Source organism: Cricetulus griseus, chromosome 3 (genome assembly GCF_003668045.3).
Source record: "Cricetulus griseus strain 17A/GY chromosome 3, alternate assembly CriGri-PICRH-1.0, whole genome shotgun sequence".
NCBI classification, from domain to species: Eukaryota; Metazoa; Chordata; class Mammalia; order Rodentia; family Cricetidae; genus Cricetulus; species Cricetulus griseus.
In genome coordinates this window covers 78,725,230-78,741,545 of record NC_048596.1, presented here as the reverse complement: position 1 = coordinate 78,741,545, position 16,316 = coordinate 78,725,230, and the positions used below count along the sequence as shown (strand labels likewise).

General features: G+C 45.2%; 1 protein-coding gene across 1 annotated transcript in view; it reads right to left on the bottom strand.

Annotated features, from left to right (window-relative positions):
- The window catches only part of Cog7 (component of oligomeric golgi complex 7), a 64,949-nt gene that overhangs the window by 12,363 nt on the left and 36,270 nt on the right, over positions 1-16,316 (bottom strand). The window contains exons 10-13 of the mRNA XM_027410249.2: positions 13,769-13,885; positions 11,302-11,367; positions 6,474-6,660; positions 5,029-5,169 (exon numbers count right to left, since the gene is read on the bottom strand). Of these exons, the coding sequence (XP_027266050.1) occupies positions 5,029-5,169; positions 6,474-6,660; positions 11,302-11,367; positions 13,769-13,885 (511 nt within the window). The remainder of the gene's footprint in view (positions 1-5,028; positions 5,170-6,473; positions 6,661-11,301; positions 11,368-13,768; positions 13,886-16,316) is intronic.

Genomic DNA, 16,316 nt, shown 5'->3' with positions numbered 1-16,316 from the left:
TTGCCTCATCCCTTTCCGTTTTTCTAGCCTCCTTGTTCTTGTTTGAGGATCTTTTTACTCAAATATCCCACCCACCCCAATTAACTCCCCATATACTGTTTGTTTGCTTGTTTGTTTGAAATGCAGTTCTCATAAATCCCAGGCTGGCCTTAAATTCACCACTCAGCCAAGGCTGGCCCTGAACTCCTGATCCTCCTAAGTATTTGGTTTTTGAAAACATCACCACCTGGTGTTGGTGATTAAACCCAAAGTTTCATGAATGCTAGGGAATAGCACTCTATCACTATTCCTCTATTCTTGCTCCAAATACACTTTAAAGAACACTCCACCCACCCACACTTACTGCAGTGGTTCAAGTGAGAAAGGCCTCCTTAAGCTCGTATATTTGCATATTTAGTTCCCAGTTGGTAAACTGTTTGAGAAGAATTAGAAGGATTAAAGAAGAATTAGATTGTTAAAGAAAGTGTGTCATTGGGGATGGATTTGAGGTTTCAAAAGCCCATGCCAGGCCCAGTGGCTCTTTGCCTGATGTCTGTGGATCAGGTAAAGTTCTCAGCTAATGCTCCAAAATCATTCCTGCTTGCATGCCCTATGCTCCTTGCCATGATGATAATGGACTAACCCTCTTAAACTATAAGGAAGCCCCCAGTTAAATACTTTCTTTATAAGAATTGCCTTGGTCGTGGTGTCTCTTCACAGCAATAGAACAGTGACTAAGACACTTACCTAGTACCCATGATGTTCAATGTCTCAACTAGTCTTTGCTCTTGTTCTCAGAAGCTACTGAGGCAGCAAGATGGCTGGACTCCCCTCCCCTCCCTACCTCATCCCCTTAGCCTATTCTCTGCTCTGTCTTGTATATGCACAGAGACAAGATGGCACTGAAAGTTCTGTGTGAGATGCAAGAGTTCAGAAGTACAAGAGATCAGGGAAGGGATCAGTCAAGGGATGCAGGCAAGTGTGGAGTTGCAGAAGTAAGGATGGAAAGAGAATGAACAGATTTACACACCAGCCTAGGAACAGGTACCATATTCAACAAATAACTTTCTAAGGGTGACGTGGGCAGGAAGAGGACAGCAAGGAAGGAAAGGAACAAAAAGAGAAAGTGGGAGGGAGAGAAAGGGAAGATAGTCTTAGTGTACAGGACTCTGGCTCCTGATCCAAATAGTGACATTTATAAGACAACTGGAAATCAGAACACAGAAGAGTGATGCTGAAAAACTATTTTAGGGGCCAGAGAGACAGCTCATCAGGTAGAGTGCTCTCCACCCACGCTTGAGTTTGATCCCTGGAACTCACATAAAGGTGGAAGGAAAGAAATGACTCCACCAAGTTATTATGTGGCCTTAACATACTGAGTGTAGCACACATGTACCTGCAGTACACGTGCATCACACACACCAGTAATGAATATATCCTTCCTAGAGCCCTATTTGAGATGAAGCAGGGGGCTCCAGAGCTGGTCATTGTGGAAATAGAATGAGTTTCCCTCCCTCCTCGCTCTACTCTGCATGTGTATGAATTCATGTAATAAAAAAGCCTTTACAGCTGGGCGTGGTGACACACACCTTGAATCCCAGCACTCAGGAGGCAAGTCTTTTTAAGTCTGAGGCTAGAGTGGTCTACATAGTAAGTTCCAGGCCAGCCAGGGCTACATAGTGAGACTTGGTCTCAAAAAACTAAATAAATAATTATATAAAATAAAATAAAGGAGATTCCCAGATTGGCCCTGGGGAGCCATGGGAAGGCTAAGAGATGGTACCAGAGCAGTGCTCTGTGAAGCTGCGTGTAGCGCCCTCTCTGAGGGAGATTGGGGGTGAGCGAAGGGTTAAGAATGGTTTAGAGAGGAGGGAAACACGAACCAGGCAGTAGTCATGAAGTAGAAGGTCCAAAAATGACACTATGGAGAAGGACAGGGGTGAGAATGACACAGAGCAAAGACCATCATCATCGCCTCCGTCCATAAAGAGTACAAGTGCTGGAGAAAGGCTTCTGGGAGGATGCAGAAAGCTCAGGAGAACACAGTCAGGAACCACAGAGGTGGCAGGAAGTGGAAAAGTTCAGAAAAGGTTCGAGATGGAATGACCTCAACTGGGAAGGTCTCAGAAAGCAGGCAAGTAAGGCTCACTTGAAGAGGGCAACACGGAAATAGTGTAGATTATTTCCTAATTGTTCAAGATTTATTTAAACTGCCCTTCAAAAGGGCTTTTCTACTTATCTGTCAGCAGGTAATACAGGTAAACGTCAATAATCTATTCTGAACTGAACATAGTGTTGGTTAATAGTCTTAAAATACAAAGGGGCATTGCAATTTACCAGCCAACATTCAACACAAACATCAGTGACCAGGATTTTCTTTTCAAATCCTCCAGACCCAAGTGTTTGCCTTTGTATTGTGTGCTGGATGCTGGCTCCCACACAAGTCTTTCTAATCTCCAAAGCTACCCTGGTCTATCCCAGTGTCCAGCACCGTGATAAAGCCTAACCCAAGAATGGGGATTCCAGCAACTGGGCTATGAATCACAAAAAGGAACTCTGGAAAGCAGAAATGGAGGCCAAAAGACAGGTGGGAGCCTGCTTCAGTGTGGAACTAAGACCAACAGCTGGGTGAAGTGAGGCTGACATCTTAAACTATGACAAAATAAAACAGTAGGAACATAGGCAGCAAGATGGCTCAGTGGGTAAAATGCTTGCTGTAAGAGTCTGGAGATGCAACTCCTACTGTTTCATTTAGTTTCCCTTCAATTTTAGTTATTTAAGTCCAAATAAGACTTCATCTGTATAATCTATATTCATGTTGCTTTTTGTTTGGCTTGGTTTAGTCTTTTAGATAAAGTCTCACTATTTAGCCTATAGCTGTCATGAAGCTCACTTTGTAGCCCAGGCTGGTCTTGAACTCATAGAGCTCCACCTGCCACTGCCTTCTGAGTGCTGGGATCAAAGGAGTGTGACACTCTTTTAAAGATAATGTGTATAATATAACTCCATGCATCCTTTGGACCCATTCTGTAGACATTCGCTCAGCCTGAGACACACTTGAGTAAGCAGGTCATTGGGATTGCATGCTATCAAATGTTTACACTAACATTTTAGATAATGACCTTTTAAAGGGATTTACTATACTTTTTACTCTGCATTTTCCAGTATTAAGTGTTTCTGAAAATGAATAGGAATATAATTTTTATTTTAAGGACCCAATTAAGCCCTTTCTCTTAGAAAATGAGAAGCACAGCTAAGTAGAGGTGCATGCCTGTAACCCCAGATTTAAGAAGCTGAGGCAGGAGGCTCATGAGTTTGACATTAGTTTAGGAGACCTTGTCTCAAAAAACAGGTGGGAGGGTGGGGATTGTCCCTGGAGAGATGGCTCAACAGTCAAGAGCACTGCCTGCTCTTGCAGAGGCCTCAGGTTCAGTTCCCAGAACCCACATGGTAGCTCACAACCATCCGTAACTCCAGTTCCAGGAGATCCAGTGCCATCTTCTGGCCTCTGTGGGCACTACACACACATGGTACTTGCACATACACACATTTATATACATGAAATAAAAATAAATTTCAAATATTTATAAAAATGTAAATATTTATTTTATACTTATATTTATTTTATTACATATACATACATGTGTGTGTTTTCTGATATATATCAGATGTATATATTATACATACGTACGTACACACACACACACACATATATATATATTATACACACACACACATATATATATATGTATATAAAAATACAGACTCACAGAAAGGAAGAAAACTATCATTTACTAAATTTACATCCACTCTTTGGTGATGCTATGCTAAAATCTGCCATACACTACCCATAGGATGGAAACTACTGTGTCCTCATGGCTCACAGAAGGTTAAAGAAACAGACCCTAAGCACCTGGCCTCCGCATCATCTCTGCCGCAGCTCTCTGCAGTGCTGCCCTCAGTGCTACAAGTGCAAACTCCAACTAGAGCTGACACCACCAAATCTCACGGAGTGAAAATCAGAGTCTCAGGGTAGAATGAACATCAAAACCATACAGTTAAACAGTCATTTTATAGACAGAGATTTTTAGACCCACAGTGGGGCTGAGACTTGATTAAGGCTATACAGGGGTTCTTCAGGCAATTTCTAGAGGGCATCAGAAAGCCACAGCCTTATAACACACCATGTGAGCTCTCGCCATTTCCTGAAAGGATCTGTGCACAGATATAACTGGAGTGAAGACAAGTGGAGAAGATGTGACAGCTGGGCAGCTCCTCCAAAAGCAACTGGGACAAACAGAGAAGCAGAAGAGGGCATGAGGAAAAGGCAGTGAGCCGACTCTGAAACAGGCAGAATGTATCAAGGAAACAAAGTTGCAGCTCAGAGCTGAGTGTGTGGCCTGCAATCCCAGTACCATCTAACTACTGCGGAACGGTCTAACTACCTTTACAACTTCAAGGTCAGCCAGGGCAATCCTGCCAGTGAAAAAGCGAAAGGGGCAGAACCTCCTCTGAAATAGAATCAAGGCAAATAAGGCATTCTCCTACCCGAGAGTCAGAACTGCTCCCCCTTGCAGGGTCAACCAACATCAGAAGAGAGGAGCTCTTCCGACCAGGGCCTCACAGCAGCACACAACTCCCTTAGCCCTGAAAAGGCAGAAAGGGCCTTCCACTGGGAAAGATGAACAAGCAATGCTGACAATCTTCAGGAAGCTGGGCATGACGCTATACACCTGCAATCATAACACTCGGGGCTAAGACAGAAGGATGATGAGAGGCAAGCCTGAGCTACATGGTAAGACCCGGTCTCAAATAATGAAACCCATCAGCACCATCATCATCTTATGAAATGACCTCTCAATATAGTGTCTGAGTAACTACAATTAAGATGAGAGACTCACACCAAGCCAGAGACTGAAATGACAAAGTGACTCTGCTGTTCTCAACAACGGTAAGGCTGTTTGCGCCTGACTCTCATGGCAAGGAGGGAGAAGATCCTGGCATAGGCAGGAACTGGGAGCCTAGACATTGCAGTCAATGGGAACTCACATCCATCCTAGAGACGAGCAGCAGCTGCTGTTTGATGCGCAGGAAGACCGAGTCGAAAGCCAGTTGGTGGGCCTGCTGGTTCAGCCGAGTCAGGGCTGTGCGTGATGCAGACAGCAGGTTGTGATTACTGGACCCCTTCTCCTGAGACAGGAAAAGGCAAAGGCAGTTAAGCCCCCAAACAAGGTCATAGTGAACGTCTTCTACAACAGTGGTCCCCAAACCTGACTATGCACCCCACCTCACCCCCACCCCAGGAAAAGTCTGACTAGACAAGCTCCAAACTACTGAACTGGTGAGGGTTGATATCACTTCCCAGGTGATTCTGGTGCATTTGTCCCAACATGAGTTTATTTATGGATTGGCAGTATAGGAAAACCTAACTTATGACCATCCCTTGGGGACTGAGGAAATGTAGGAAAGATCGTAGCCTCACATATAAACAAGAGTGATGGGCAGAATTCTGATTCCCAGAGAGGTCAGGTCAGTTACCCTTGGCTGAAAGCCAGAGCATGTACAACCTGTGTGAGTCCTGGGAATCCATACAGCCTGAGAAAATACAGGGATGGAAAATGTAACCTTAGTTCTTGTGATTATAAATGGACCGATTACAACAGACATAAATCAGATTAGCAATAAAGATAAACAGAGTTGGTTTAACTTAATCTCAGAAGCATGGATGAATGAGTTTATAGAATTGCTTTAAGAAGTGTGTTTGTCAAGCTCAAATGCAGCCAGTGGTGGGCCAAGGTGCAGAGATGGGGAGACTTTGGGGAAATAACAGCAGGGTCTCAATGCACAGTTCACCCCAGAGCACTTCACGCATCAAGAGAGCTGCAGAGATTGCATCTGATGGCGTAAGAATGCATCTGTAGTGTAGTGGTGTTCTGATCAGATGCCCACAGTTCTCTTACAACCCTGTGAGGCATGCCTAGGAGCTGGGTGACTCACCCCATTTTCTGGGAAGTCCTCTTGTCCCTGGATCCAAGGGGCCTAAAGCTCAAAGCCAAGGTCAGCTTCATGGTAAACTGACTAAGGCTTCAGGGACTAGTCAGACCCACCCTCAAAGTGTTCCTCTTTACAAGTTCACTCTAACTGCAAACAGTACACATCTGATCCCTGGCTGCCACTCAGTAAAGGGGACTATGCTACATAAGGACCAGGGGCTTCAACTACCATGGTCTCACAGACAAGTGTATTTCTGAACTGAGTGACAGTAAGCTTCCTAGACAATTCTCAAGCCTGGCTTTCATCCACCTGCCTCCTACAGCTTTGTCTTAGCAAGTTCCAACCCAGAGCCGGTTACTAGCTCCTTAAAACCTCACAGACAGGAGACAGAAAGATGAAGGCAGGGCCTGCAAATGGAGCCAGAAACCCTGGCACCAGGGGAGAGTGAGTGACAAGGGAAAGGTTTCACTGGTAAGAACGTTGCTGGCCTGATCTCATACCTTGAGGGTATAAAGTATTTCCATTAAACTGGCATATTCAGCAGGGTTATCTTTCTGGAGGTAATTATACTCCTGCCATGGGTTCTTGGCAGGGCTCTTCTTGTCTGTCAAGATGCTGTCCTGAAAACCTGCCAGGCTCCGAGGGCTGTAGGAGTCGGACAGATACTTCCCCGCTGTGGACAGGATCCTGAAAGCAAAGTAGTAAGCAAAGTACCCTGAGCAGGAGGGACTGAGTTACAACGGCTCTTCCTAAATGTAGGATACCCTCATAAAGTAGGCAGAATTAAGGTCTGCTTTATAATAAAATGAAGACATCCATCTTAATTTAGGAATGAGCTAGGCCTCAAGTGCAGAAAAGAAACCAGGGTTAACACTGAAAATCAACTTTAATCCTATTTTACACTCATGCCACCAGGAGACACCATCTTGTTGCCATGGTGGAGAGCCTGCCCAAGAGAAGCGCACAGCTGGCTGCCATCTGGGATACTGTTCACTTCCATGCTCCATGGGCATCACAGAGTGGAAGAGACAAATGGCTGTGTGAGCCACTGCTAACTCTACATCTAGTTATGCTCAGCACATACCTTCCCCATACACTGGACTATAATCTTGGTATTCATTGGCACACCACAAAGTTTACGTTTGTGGCTTGGATGCTACAGGGAGATCTATTGAGGGAAGCTGGCACTTTCCAGAGTCTTCAAGAAAGAAAAATGCCTCAGGGAGTGTCTCTGTGATAATCCACTCATGGTACTTCTGTGGAGTTGAGTCTCTACCAACAGGGACTGAGGCTACAAACACTCTTCCCCCTCAGCCCACTCTTGCCATTCAGCTCCCAGAGTTGAATGTGTACAGAATTGTGGGGAAAGAAGAGGAACTGTGACAACCCCAAATGCAGCTAACTGCCTGACCCTCCCTTTCAAATATTTCTTATGAAAGCAATTGCTTTGGACATGCCAAGTTTTAGATGGCACTCAGTTATTAAAACACAGGCCCCTGGGCTAGGCAGGATGGCATATACCTGAAATGCCAGTACTCAGGAGGTTGAGCTGAATTACAAGTTTGAAGCAAACCTTGACCCTATCTCAAGAAAATAAAACAAAACCAGGCATGGTGACATACACCTTTAATCCCAACACCTAGAGGAAGACATTGGTGGATCTCTGTGAGTTCCAGGTCTGCCAGAGATGTATAGTGAGACCCTATATTAAAAATAAAAAGGGTACAGTAGTCCCCCAAGCTTGCTGAACAACACTACAGACAAGGGCTTCCTTTCTCAGAAACCCCAGCATACTCAAACTGCTTCCCACCTACTCCCCTGAGGCTCAAGCTGCTGTTCCCATTGCTTAAACTCACCAGCAATTTGGTTGGCTCCTTTGTCTGTCTGGGAAGCTGTGGCCTATCCCTGACCACCTCCCTTGGACTTCACCACCAGGTCTGGATTGAAGAAGTACTCTACACTAACCATTTCCTTCTCTTCTTTGCTCCATTTCATCCACTCCAACTAACACAATAGTCTTTCCACCGGGCAGTGGTGGCGCACGCCTTTAATCCCAGCACTCGGGAGGCAGATGCAGGCGGATCTCTGTGAGTTTGAGACCAGCCTGGTCTACAAGAGCTAGTTCCAGGACAGCCACCAAAGCCACAGAGAAACCCTGTCTAAAAATAAAACAACAACAACAAATAATAATAATAATAATAAAACAAAAAGAGAATAGTCTTTCCAAAGGCAAGTCTGATTTTGCCTTTTTTTTTTTTTTTTTTTTTCAGAAGCAACCTCAGCTCTCCAGGATAAAATGAAAACATGCAGAAGCCAATCCCTCACAGCCTCCCATTTGTCTCTGCCCATCTGTCGGGAGAGATGTTGGGCCCCAGCCCACAAGAGGTCTCCGTGAGTTGATAACCACAGATGCATCCTGTTTTCTAGTCCTGGATTACAGGCCAGGCCTTGCCCCACTGGCATCAAAAACATGAACTCTTACACCTGGGGTTTTTCCACTGTGCGGTGAGTCTGTATATAAGGCTGCTCCCTCCCTGAAAAAAAAAAAAACAGACGCGCACACACACATTCTCCTAGCACAGATGACTGGACAGCTCAGTTTTTAATTAAATCCCCAGGCTTTTGCCCGATACTCAGACTTAGTTGTGGTGCGGACACCACACCCATCCACTGCCCTTCCCATCCATACTCACACACCTGCCTCACAGGCTCACTCTCTGACACACTTTCCCTCCTGGGTGTGTCCCTCAGGAGGTCCCCAGGCTCTCCTCTCCCTAGGGCACTTGGCCCTTCGCTGCTGGCAGCCTCTTGCCTCTGCTGTGCACCTCCCAGAGGTTTTCCTCTCACTTACAAAATGGTAAAGACAGAATAAAGTGGCTTCATCACCCAATCCTAGCACCCAGTACAGTGCCTAGCACATGACGGGGTTCAACAGCTGTGTGTGAAGGACCAGCAGCTGCACATGGGTAACCAGATGCTTTCATCACTGCCTTCTGGGTTCAGCTCTCCTCTCTTCCAGGGAGTTACAGTAACACATGCTTCCATCTCAGGTAGCCCATGGGAATCTGGCCTCCCTGGATTAGCTAGCCATCCAAGCTAAAGAAAATAAGACATGTCAGTAACAGTCTCTATAGCAAAGACTGCAGTCTAAAGTGTCCGTCAGCACAACTCCAACTCCAGAGAACTAATGGCATCTGCTCTTAGCCTCATCGCCATACAGACATCACCAGATGACCTCATCACTAGTGATGACTTGAGTCTCAGAGAAATGAGCCCTTGATTTCCCATCACTGTAACGCCCTCTACAGCTCAGCTGAGAATACTGAAGAGGTAAACAGTCCTAACTGTCAAGCTCAGAGATTAATGGAAAGGGCCACCATGCACCAATGTGCCTGGAGAATGCAGCGAGTGTGTACTGAGGAGGGAAGGTTATACTTTCACCTTTCCCTCAATCCTTCAAGACAAGTTACTTCTCTCCTCAGCCCTGGAAGCATGGACATTTACACTGAGTTCCTAAAACCCAACTGTACATTTGAACAATCCTACAAGGACCTTAAAAATGCAGACACTCCTAGACTTACAATGGGGCTGAGATTCAATAAACCCTCATAAGTTGAAAACATCCTAAAGTCCTCAACCTTCTAGGCTCCAAGCTTACCAACACTAGAGGGGGCTGAGAGAGAGAGCTGTAGGATGGTTGCCACTGCCCTGCCTTGTAGGAAAGGATCATAGCCTGGGCAATGCTAGTCTACAAAAGACCAAAATTTAAAACACGGTTTCTCCTGAATGTACCAGTGTGTAGCCAAAGCATCATAAACAACCATCATATGTACCAGTGTTCTAAAGGAAAGTAGCTAGCACCAGGAAGGTACAGAGAAGCAGTAGCAATCTCCCTGCATCTCACCCAAGTCACCCAGGAAAAAAGCGACATCAGCTCTGCTTTACACAGCCTATAACCCCTTGCAAAAGACCTTAAGAGTAACAATCGATGTCAGTCTTCTCCAGAGCATCTGCTCTGCCTTGCCATGTGCCCATTCCTGGGGAGTGGCTTTGCTAGAGTCTGGGTTCTAAGGTGAGACAGATGGGAGATAAGATAAGCTTTACAGGGTGGCTGTCACACACCAAGCAGTGACCCAGATGGGAACACAGATGGTGACTGTCCCCAGGTTCAGTGATTCCAGAATGATATCACCTCTTTCAGAGCCTATGTGGTCTCTTACTGAAGCAGAAACAGCCTTTTAGCTTCTCTCTAGGCTGCAAACTGCAGCAAGAAGCTCATCCCCATAGCCACCCAATCCACTTACCTTCCAAACCAAAGCCTTCCTGACCCTTTGAAAGGTAAAAGATTAAGGAAAGTTGCTATGTCCAGAAGAGGAGAGATGTCTAACACATATATTCAGAGCAGTGCCAATGTAAGGACAGACAAACAGAAGTGTGGGAACAACACTCATACATTCTGATGACAACAAAATTAAAATCAATGACTCTCTCAGCCAGGCATTGTAGTATATGCTTTTAATCCCAACCCCAGCACTTGGGAGATAGAGGCAAGTGGATCTCTGTAAATTCAAGGCTAGCTGGTCTATACACTGAGTTTTAAGACAGCCTGGGCTACATAGTAAAGACCCATCTAAACACACACACACACACACACACACACACACACACACACACACATTAAGTAACTGTTAAACAACAACCACCCCCATACCAGGCTTCTTAATTTTGACAGGATGAAGGAACAAAGAAGCTGGGAAGCTTGGTAGGGAAATGTCTGAATGGAGTAACGCTGGATCACATATAAAGCCCTGACACTATTAGAGGAGACACAGGAGTGTAAAATGGGTTTTTCATAGCGCAGACTCCAAAATTCTCTTTTGATTCTCATCCCCTTGGCAGACTAGAATTCTACCAGGACTTGGACTGCAAGCTGCTTGGGTTAATTTTGATTCTCTAGGCTTGTCTGAGGGCCTTAGTCACCATTTGTAACATCGTCTCTATGAGCAAATTTATTTCTAGCCCAATAACTGACCATAAGTAGAAGCCTAACCCAGATATAATTGGGAAACAACATGTACTACTTCCTCATCTGGACCGGCGCCTCCATATCTAACCAGATTTATGTGACTACTGCCAAGTAGGATGAGCCTTGCCCTTTTAGGTGTTCAATAAATGTTTAATGATGACAGTAATGACACCTTGTATCTAGATACAGGCAACCTTCCAGCCCTATGGCTTTCAGGTTCTGTCCATGAACTGGATCAAATACCGCTCAGCCAAGAACCCCAGGGGATGAAAGGCAAGGAGATCAAGGATGCCCCCTCCTACCTGTTTGCTAGCTGCTGCTCGAAGTCCCCACACTGGCGCAAGAGCTCTCCACAAGTGGCAATGATCCTAAACAGAACATAAAGCACTTGAGCTCAAGCACAAGTGGGAATGCCAGCATTTACAGGACAAACACAGTCTCATTCATAAAAGTACCAACTATTTGCTCCTTCTGGTGGCACTGGGCTCTGGGAAAAGAGTAAACCTGTCACTGCCTCCCTGAAATGTTTCATCAAATATAATGAATGACAGAGGCAAGTGCAGGTCCCTCCTGATTCCTCCATGTTACTAACACTTCTGCTTTGAATCACGATTCTACTCAATGCTACCAATTTTACATATCCAAAATACTGGGTTTAACTTTAAGAAAACTGGCTAGAAGTACTCCGTATTTAAAATTTGAAAGTGAAATGTATTACTCAATACCTACTAGACAGCTACTATTTGCATAGAAAACTCTCTCCCTCTCACACATGAAAGGCAGATGCTGATAAACCCATTTGTTTCTCAGAGATAAGCCTGAGTGACTGTCACATCTGTATTTCATAACCTTTTCATTTTGAAGTAATAGCATGCCAGCCCTCATATTCTAGTTACTGGTCCTTGCGCAGCAAACCCATTATGTTGGAACAAATCCAAAGATTCAAAACATCTCAAGCCTAGTTAACGTTTAACTCTCCCTGAAAGTACCTGTCATCACCAGGGTATCTGGGCATTCCATCATGAGAAAGGTTTATGAGAAAGTAAAATATTCCACTCGCTTCAGGTGCACCAGAGCAGCCTTATACAGAATATTTCCTGGTGTGCCAAGACCCCATGGGAGAGGGGATGCAGTTAGCACCCAAAGCATCACAGTCCATGAACATAAAGCCCAGAACAGAGGCCCTAAGATGGTAACCCAGGTTGATCTTGGGTAATGCTGGTTCACCCTGACCACCTTCAGAGGCTGTCTTGAGCTCTGGCATCCACAGCATGTACCCTAATGTTACCATGTGACACACCCAGGCATGGGGGCCACGGGTGAGGCAAGATGTATAAGTAGATGAGGCGGGTCAGCTGAAGAACAGCTTGCTTCTGGAATACAGACCCATAAGATGCAGTTTCCCTAGACACACCAGTCAGCGGCTTCAGCTACCAGCCCCATTATCTCTGTGACAACGTAGATCTCTTTGTGCCACAGCCTCAAATTTTGTAGGCCATTTCAGAGATCTGGATTGTGTTCAATTTGCTTTACCTGTTGGCAACTAATCCAAATTTCTGTTAAATGCTATGATGGTAAGTGGTCTCTGTGGGTCAGAAACTTGTCAGTCAAACATGCCAGGGCCAACCTTCCCAACATACTGCTGATCACACTCCCCAGGCACTGGGATGTCTACCTAGTGGCCCAAAAGTCATATGAGCTCTTCAGAGTGTAGCTGTTGACAACATGAGAGGGTTAGCTCGATGCCTGCCACTCAGCTCCTTAAGGATCCTTTCCAAAGGCATTCTCGTATGATGAAGTGCTGTGGTTCTTAGACCCAAAACAGGACAGACCAGCTCTGCTGTACTCTCCAAAATACAGCTGAACATTTCAGCTTCGGAAAAAAATATATAAATATATACAGGTTGGGGAGAAGGGGAATCTCATACCAAATGTAAAAGAGTTTCATTAAAGAAGACAGGCGTTATGCTCGGCGGTGGTGGCGCACACCTTTAATCCCAGCACTCAGGAGGCAGAGGCAGGTGGATCTCTGTGAGTTCAAGACCAGCCTGGTCTACAGAGCTAGTTCCAGGATAGGCTCCAAAGCCACAGAGAAACCCTGTCTCGAACCCCCCCCCCCCAAAAAAAAAAGAAAGAAAAAGAAGACAAGAATTTGTAAAAAAAATTTTTTAAATATTTCATAGGGGCTGGAGAAATGGTTCAGTGATTAAGCGGACTTGCTGCTCTTGCAGAGGACAAAAGTTCAGTTCCCAGTACCCATGTGGTGGCTGTCTTAACTCTGGTTCCAATGGATTTGATGCCCCCTTCTGGCCTCCTCTGGTACTGCATGCACATAGTGCACAGACATAGATGCAGGCAAAACACTCATATACAGAAAATGAAAATAAATCTTTAAAAAATAATATCTTACAAAGTATAGGGATATTTTTGTGTTTTTGTTGGCAGCTGTTTGGGTTTTTTTTATTTATTGGCTGTTTAAATTTAGGTACTAGGTTTTTTTCGTTTTTGTTTTTAGATTTTGCGAGGAGGGGGTTGCTGAGACAGGGCTTTTCTGTGTAGCTTTGGAACCTGTCCAGGAACTTCCTCTGTAGACCAGGCTGGCCTTGAACTCACAGAGATCCATCTGTCTCTGTCTCCCAACTGCTGGGATTAAAGGCATGCGCCACCACCACCCGGCTAAACACACATATTTGATAGCACATTTTATGGCCACGTTGCTTGCTCCATTTGGCGCCGCATTACACTGTTACGCTGCAACACCCACATTACCTGACAGAGTTCTGAAAGGCGGTCCAGTCTTCCTGGAAGAGGGAGTTGGGAGGAATATCATCCAGTCTGCACTTCTTTCGAACTGACTGGAGAGCATTGGTGAAATGAGACACATACCTAGGGAGGAGGAAGAAGCAGCAGCTATAAAGACAGTTGAAAGTCCACAGCTGTGGACAAACTGTCAACCTGGCAAAAGTCCTTCAAGGCTTCTGTCACAGAGAAAAAACACTTAGGAACCTCTGACTACAGAAAAATCTTCACACCATTTAATAAAGGACAGGGCAGCCTTAGGGGATGTTCAAGATGAGGAGGGCAGAGATGGCCACCAAATGGAATCCAATGGCCAACATGGTGAGAGATGCTGCTGCTCAATACCAACTCATCCTAGCACATGCACTTCTTTGGAAATAGGGTCTAGAAATGTTGCAGAACACACAGCCCCACTGTAATGCAGTTACTGACATTCCGGGTACTTTTGCAAGCAAATCTTCCAATCTAGACTAGTCATGGCAAGAAGACTAAAACTCAATGGTAGGAAAGGGAACCTAGGAGCAGATGAAATCTTACTTATCTGCAAAGAATCAGAAAACCAAAAACAAAGCATTCCAACGTACTACCTGGAAAGGACTGAAAGCTGATAGAAGGGGAGCATATTTTTATATTTTTTATGTTTTATATTGGGGGAGAACTATGTCTAAATGCATTATTTCTATAACCTTACAGAATAGTTTTTAAATCCCAAAAGAAAAGCTCTCCACCCACAAAATCCTGACAATGGCAGGACGAGAAGAGATTTTTTCAAAAAGAGGCAGGGTAGGGGTCATCTGGAAACTTGGCTCAGTAATTAAGGGCACTGGATGCTCTTGCAGAGAATCTGGGTTCAGTTCCCAGCACCCACATGGCACCTCACAACAACCTGTAACTCCAGTTCCAGGGAATAAGCGCTACTTCTGACCTCCAGGGAGACCAGACAAGCACATGGTGTACAAACAGACATGCAGGCAAAACATCCATACACATGAACTAAATAAACCTAAAAAAATAAAAATAAACAAGTAAACACTATACTCCCTACTAACACTTCTTTCTTTCAGAAACACACCTGGGTTCTTCTGGATAAACCTCTAACCCATAAGGCCTCAACAGAGCTGCCCAGGGTGGGGCTGATGGCGACAGCCAAGAACATTGGGCTCACAGGAGTGAGTCTGGTATTTCTGGAATGATAAGAGCTCCCTAACATCCTAAGCAAAACAGCATTCAGTTCAGTAAAGGGGTCTGGAAATGCAGGGCAACTTCATGGAGAAACAGATTCTCACGGGGAGGTCCTTGGAGAGCATAAGAATGTATGTGCAGCTCACAGAGCTGGGTAAGGCTGTTGACTATGCTTCTTCCCACACCCTGAGGTAGTGTGCATAGCCCCTTCCCGCATTATGAAAGCTATCCAGTAGGTGAAGCTTCCCAGCCGGAGCCAGTTTGGTCTCCCCATGTCCTGTAACTCCAATAGCTGGTGCTTTCAGAAGTAGGGTCTCACTATCAAGTTCTGAAGAGTAACCAAGAGCAATAGCAATAATCCATATTGTTTGGAGGAGTCTATGGCACTCCACTGACCACTCAAAAAGACACAACCTACATCTAACACTGTTGTTTTGTTTTGTTTGATAGCATATGGTGTCTAGGGAAAGATATGCCCACTGGTGTAATAGCTGCATGAATATTATGGGTGCAATCAAGCACTTTCTAAGCAGATTTAAGACATGATCCTCAAGATGAAACTCATGCACTGCCTTGTACTGTTAGCACGGGCAAAAGCCTGAGGTTGGCTAGGTTGCATGTTCTAGGGAAAACCTAACACTATCACTCAACAGTAATAAACTGTCCTCTAAATTGTCATCTTTATACCCATGGGTCAGTGTGTCTCTCAATCCTCGTCAGAGAAGCTTCTTTTTCCCGTAGATGGATTAGTACAGAGACTCAGAGATGTGCACAGAACACGAGACTGTGGAGTGCTCAGCTCTAAAGGGAACAGCTGTATCACCCCGAAGCCCAGGCCCCTGGGTCATCAGAGAGAGGAGATGGAAAGACTGTAAGAGCCAGAGGTATGTACATCTGCAAAGAAACATTGTGTGCTGGACATGGCAGCACCATTGCACACATGAACTCACAAAATCTGTGACTGCATGGGTGACACCTACACAAGATCAAGCCTGCCAAAATCCAAGCACAGGTGGGGAAGGAGCCATGAAATTCCACCCCTAGCTGAGGAGCTGTTGGCAACCGATGGCTGCTGGGGGAAGGAGAGTCAGCTTTCCTCAGAGAAGCAGCCCCCAAATGGCCCAACACACATGTGCATACTGGTGGTACTAAGTAGAGCCTGGGTATAAAAAAAGACAGAGCACATGAGGTTGGGAAGGAAAGTGATGGGGGAGAGAAGGAAGAAACTGGAGAGCACAGCATGAGGGCAGATCTGATCAAAAGACATTACGTAAAGACTGGAGGATGTCGGCTCCCAAGGACCCTCATGCCTCAGTTACATGGTCAGAGAACCCAG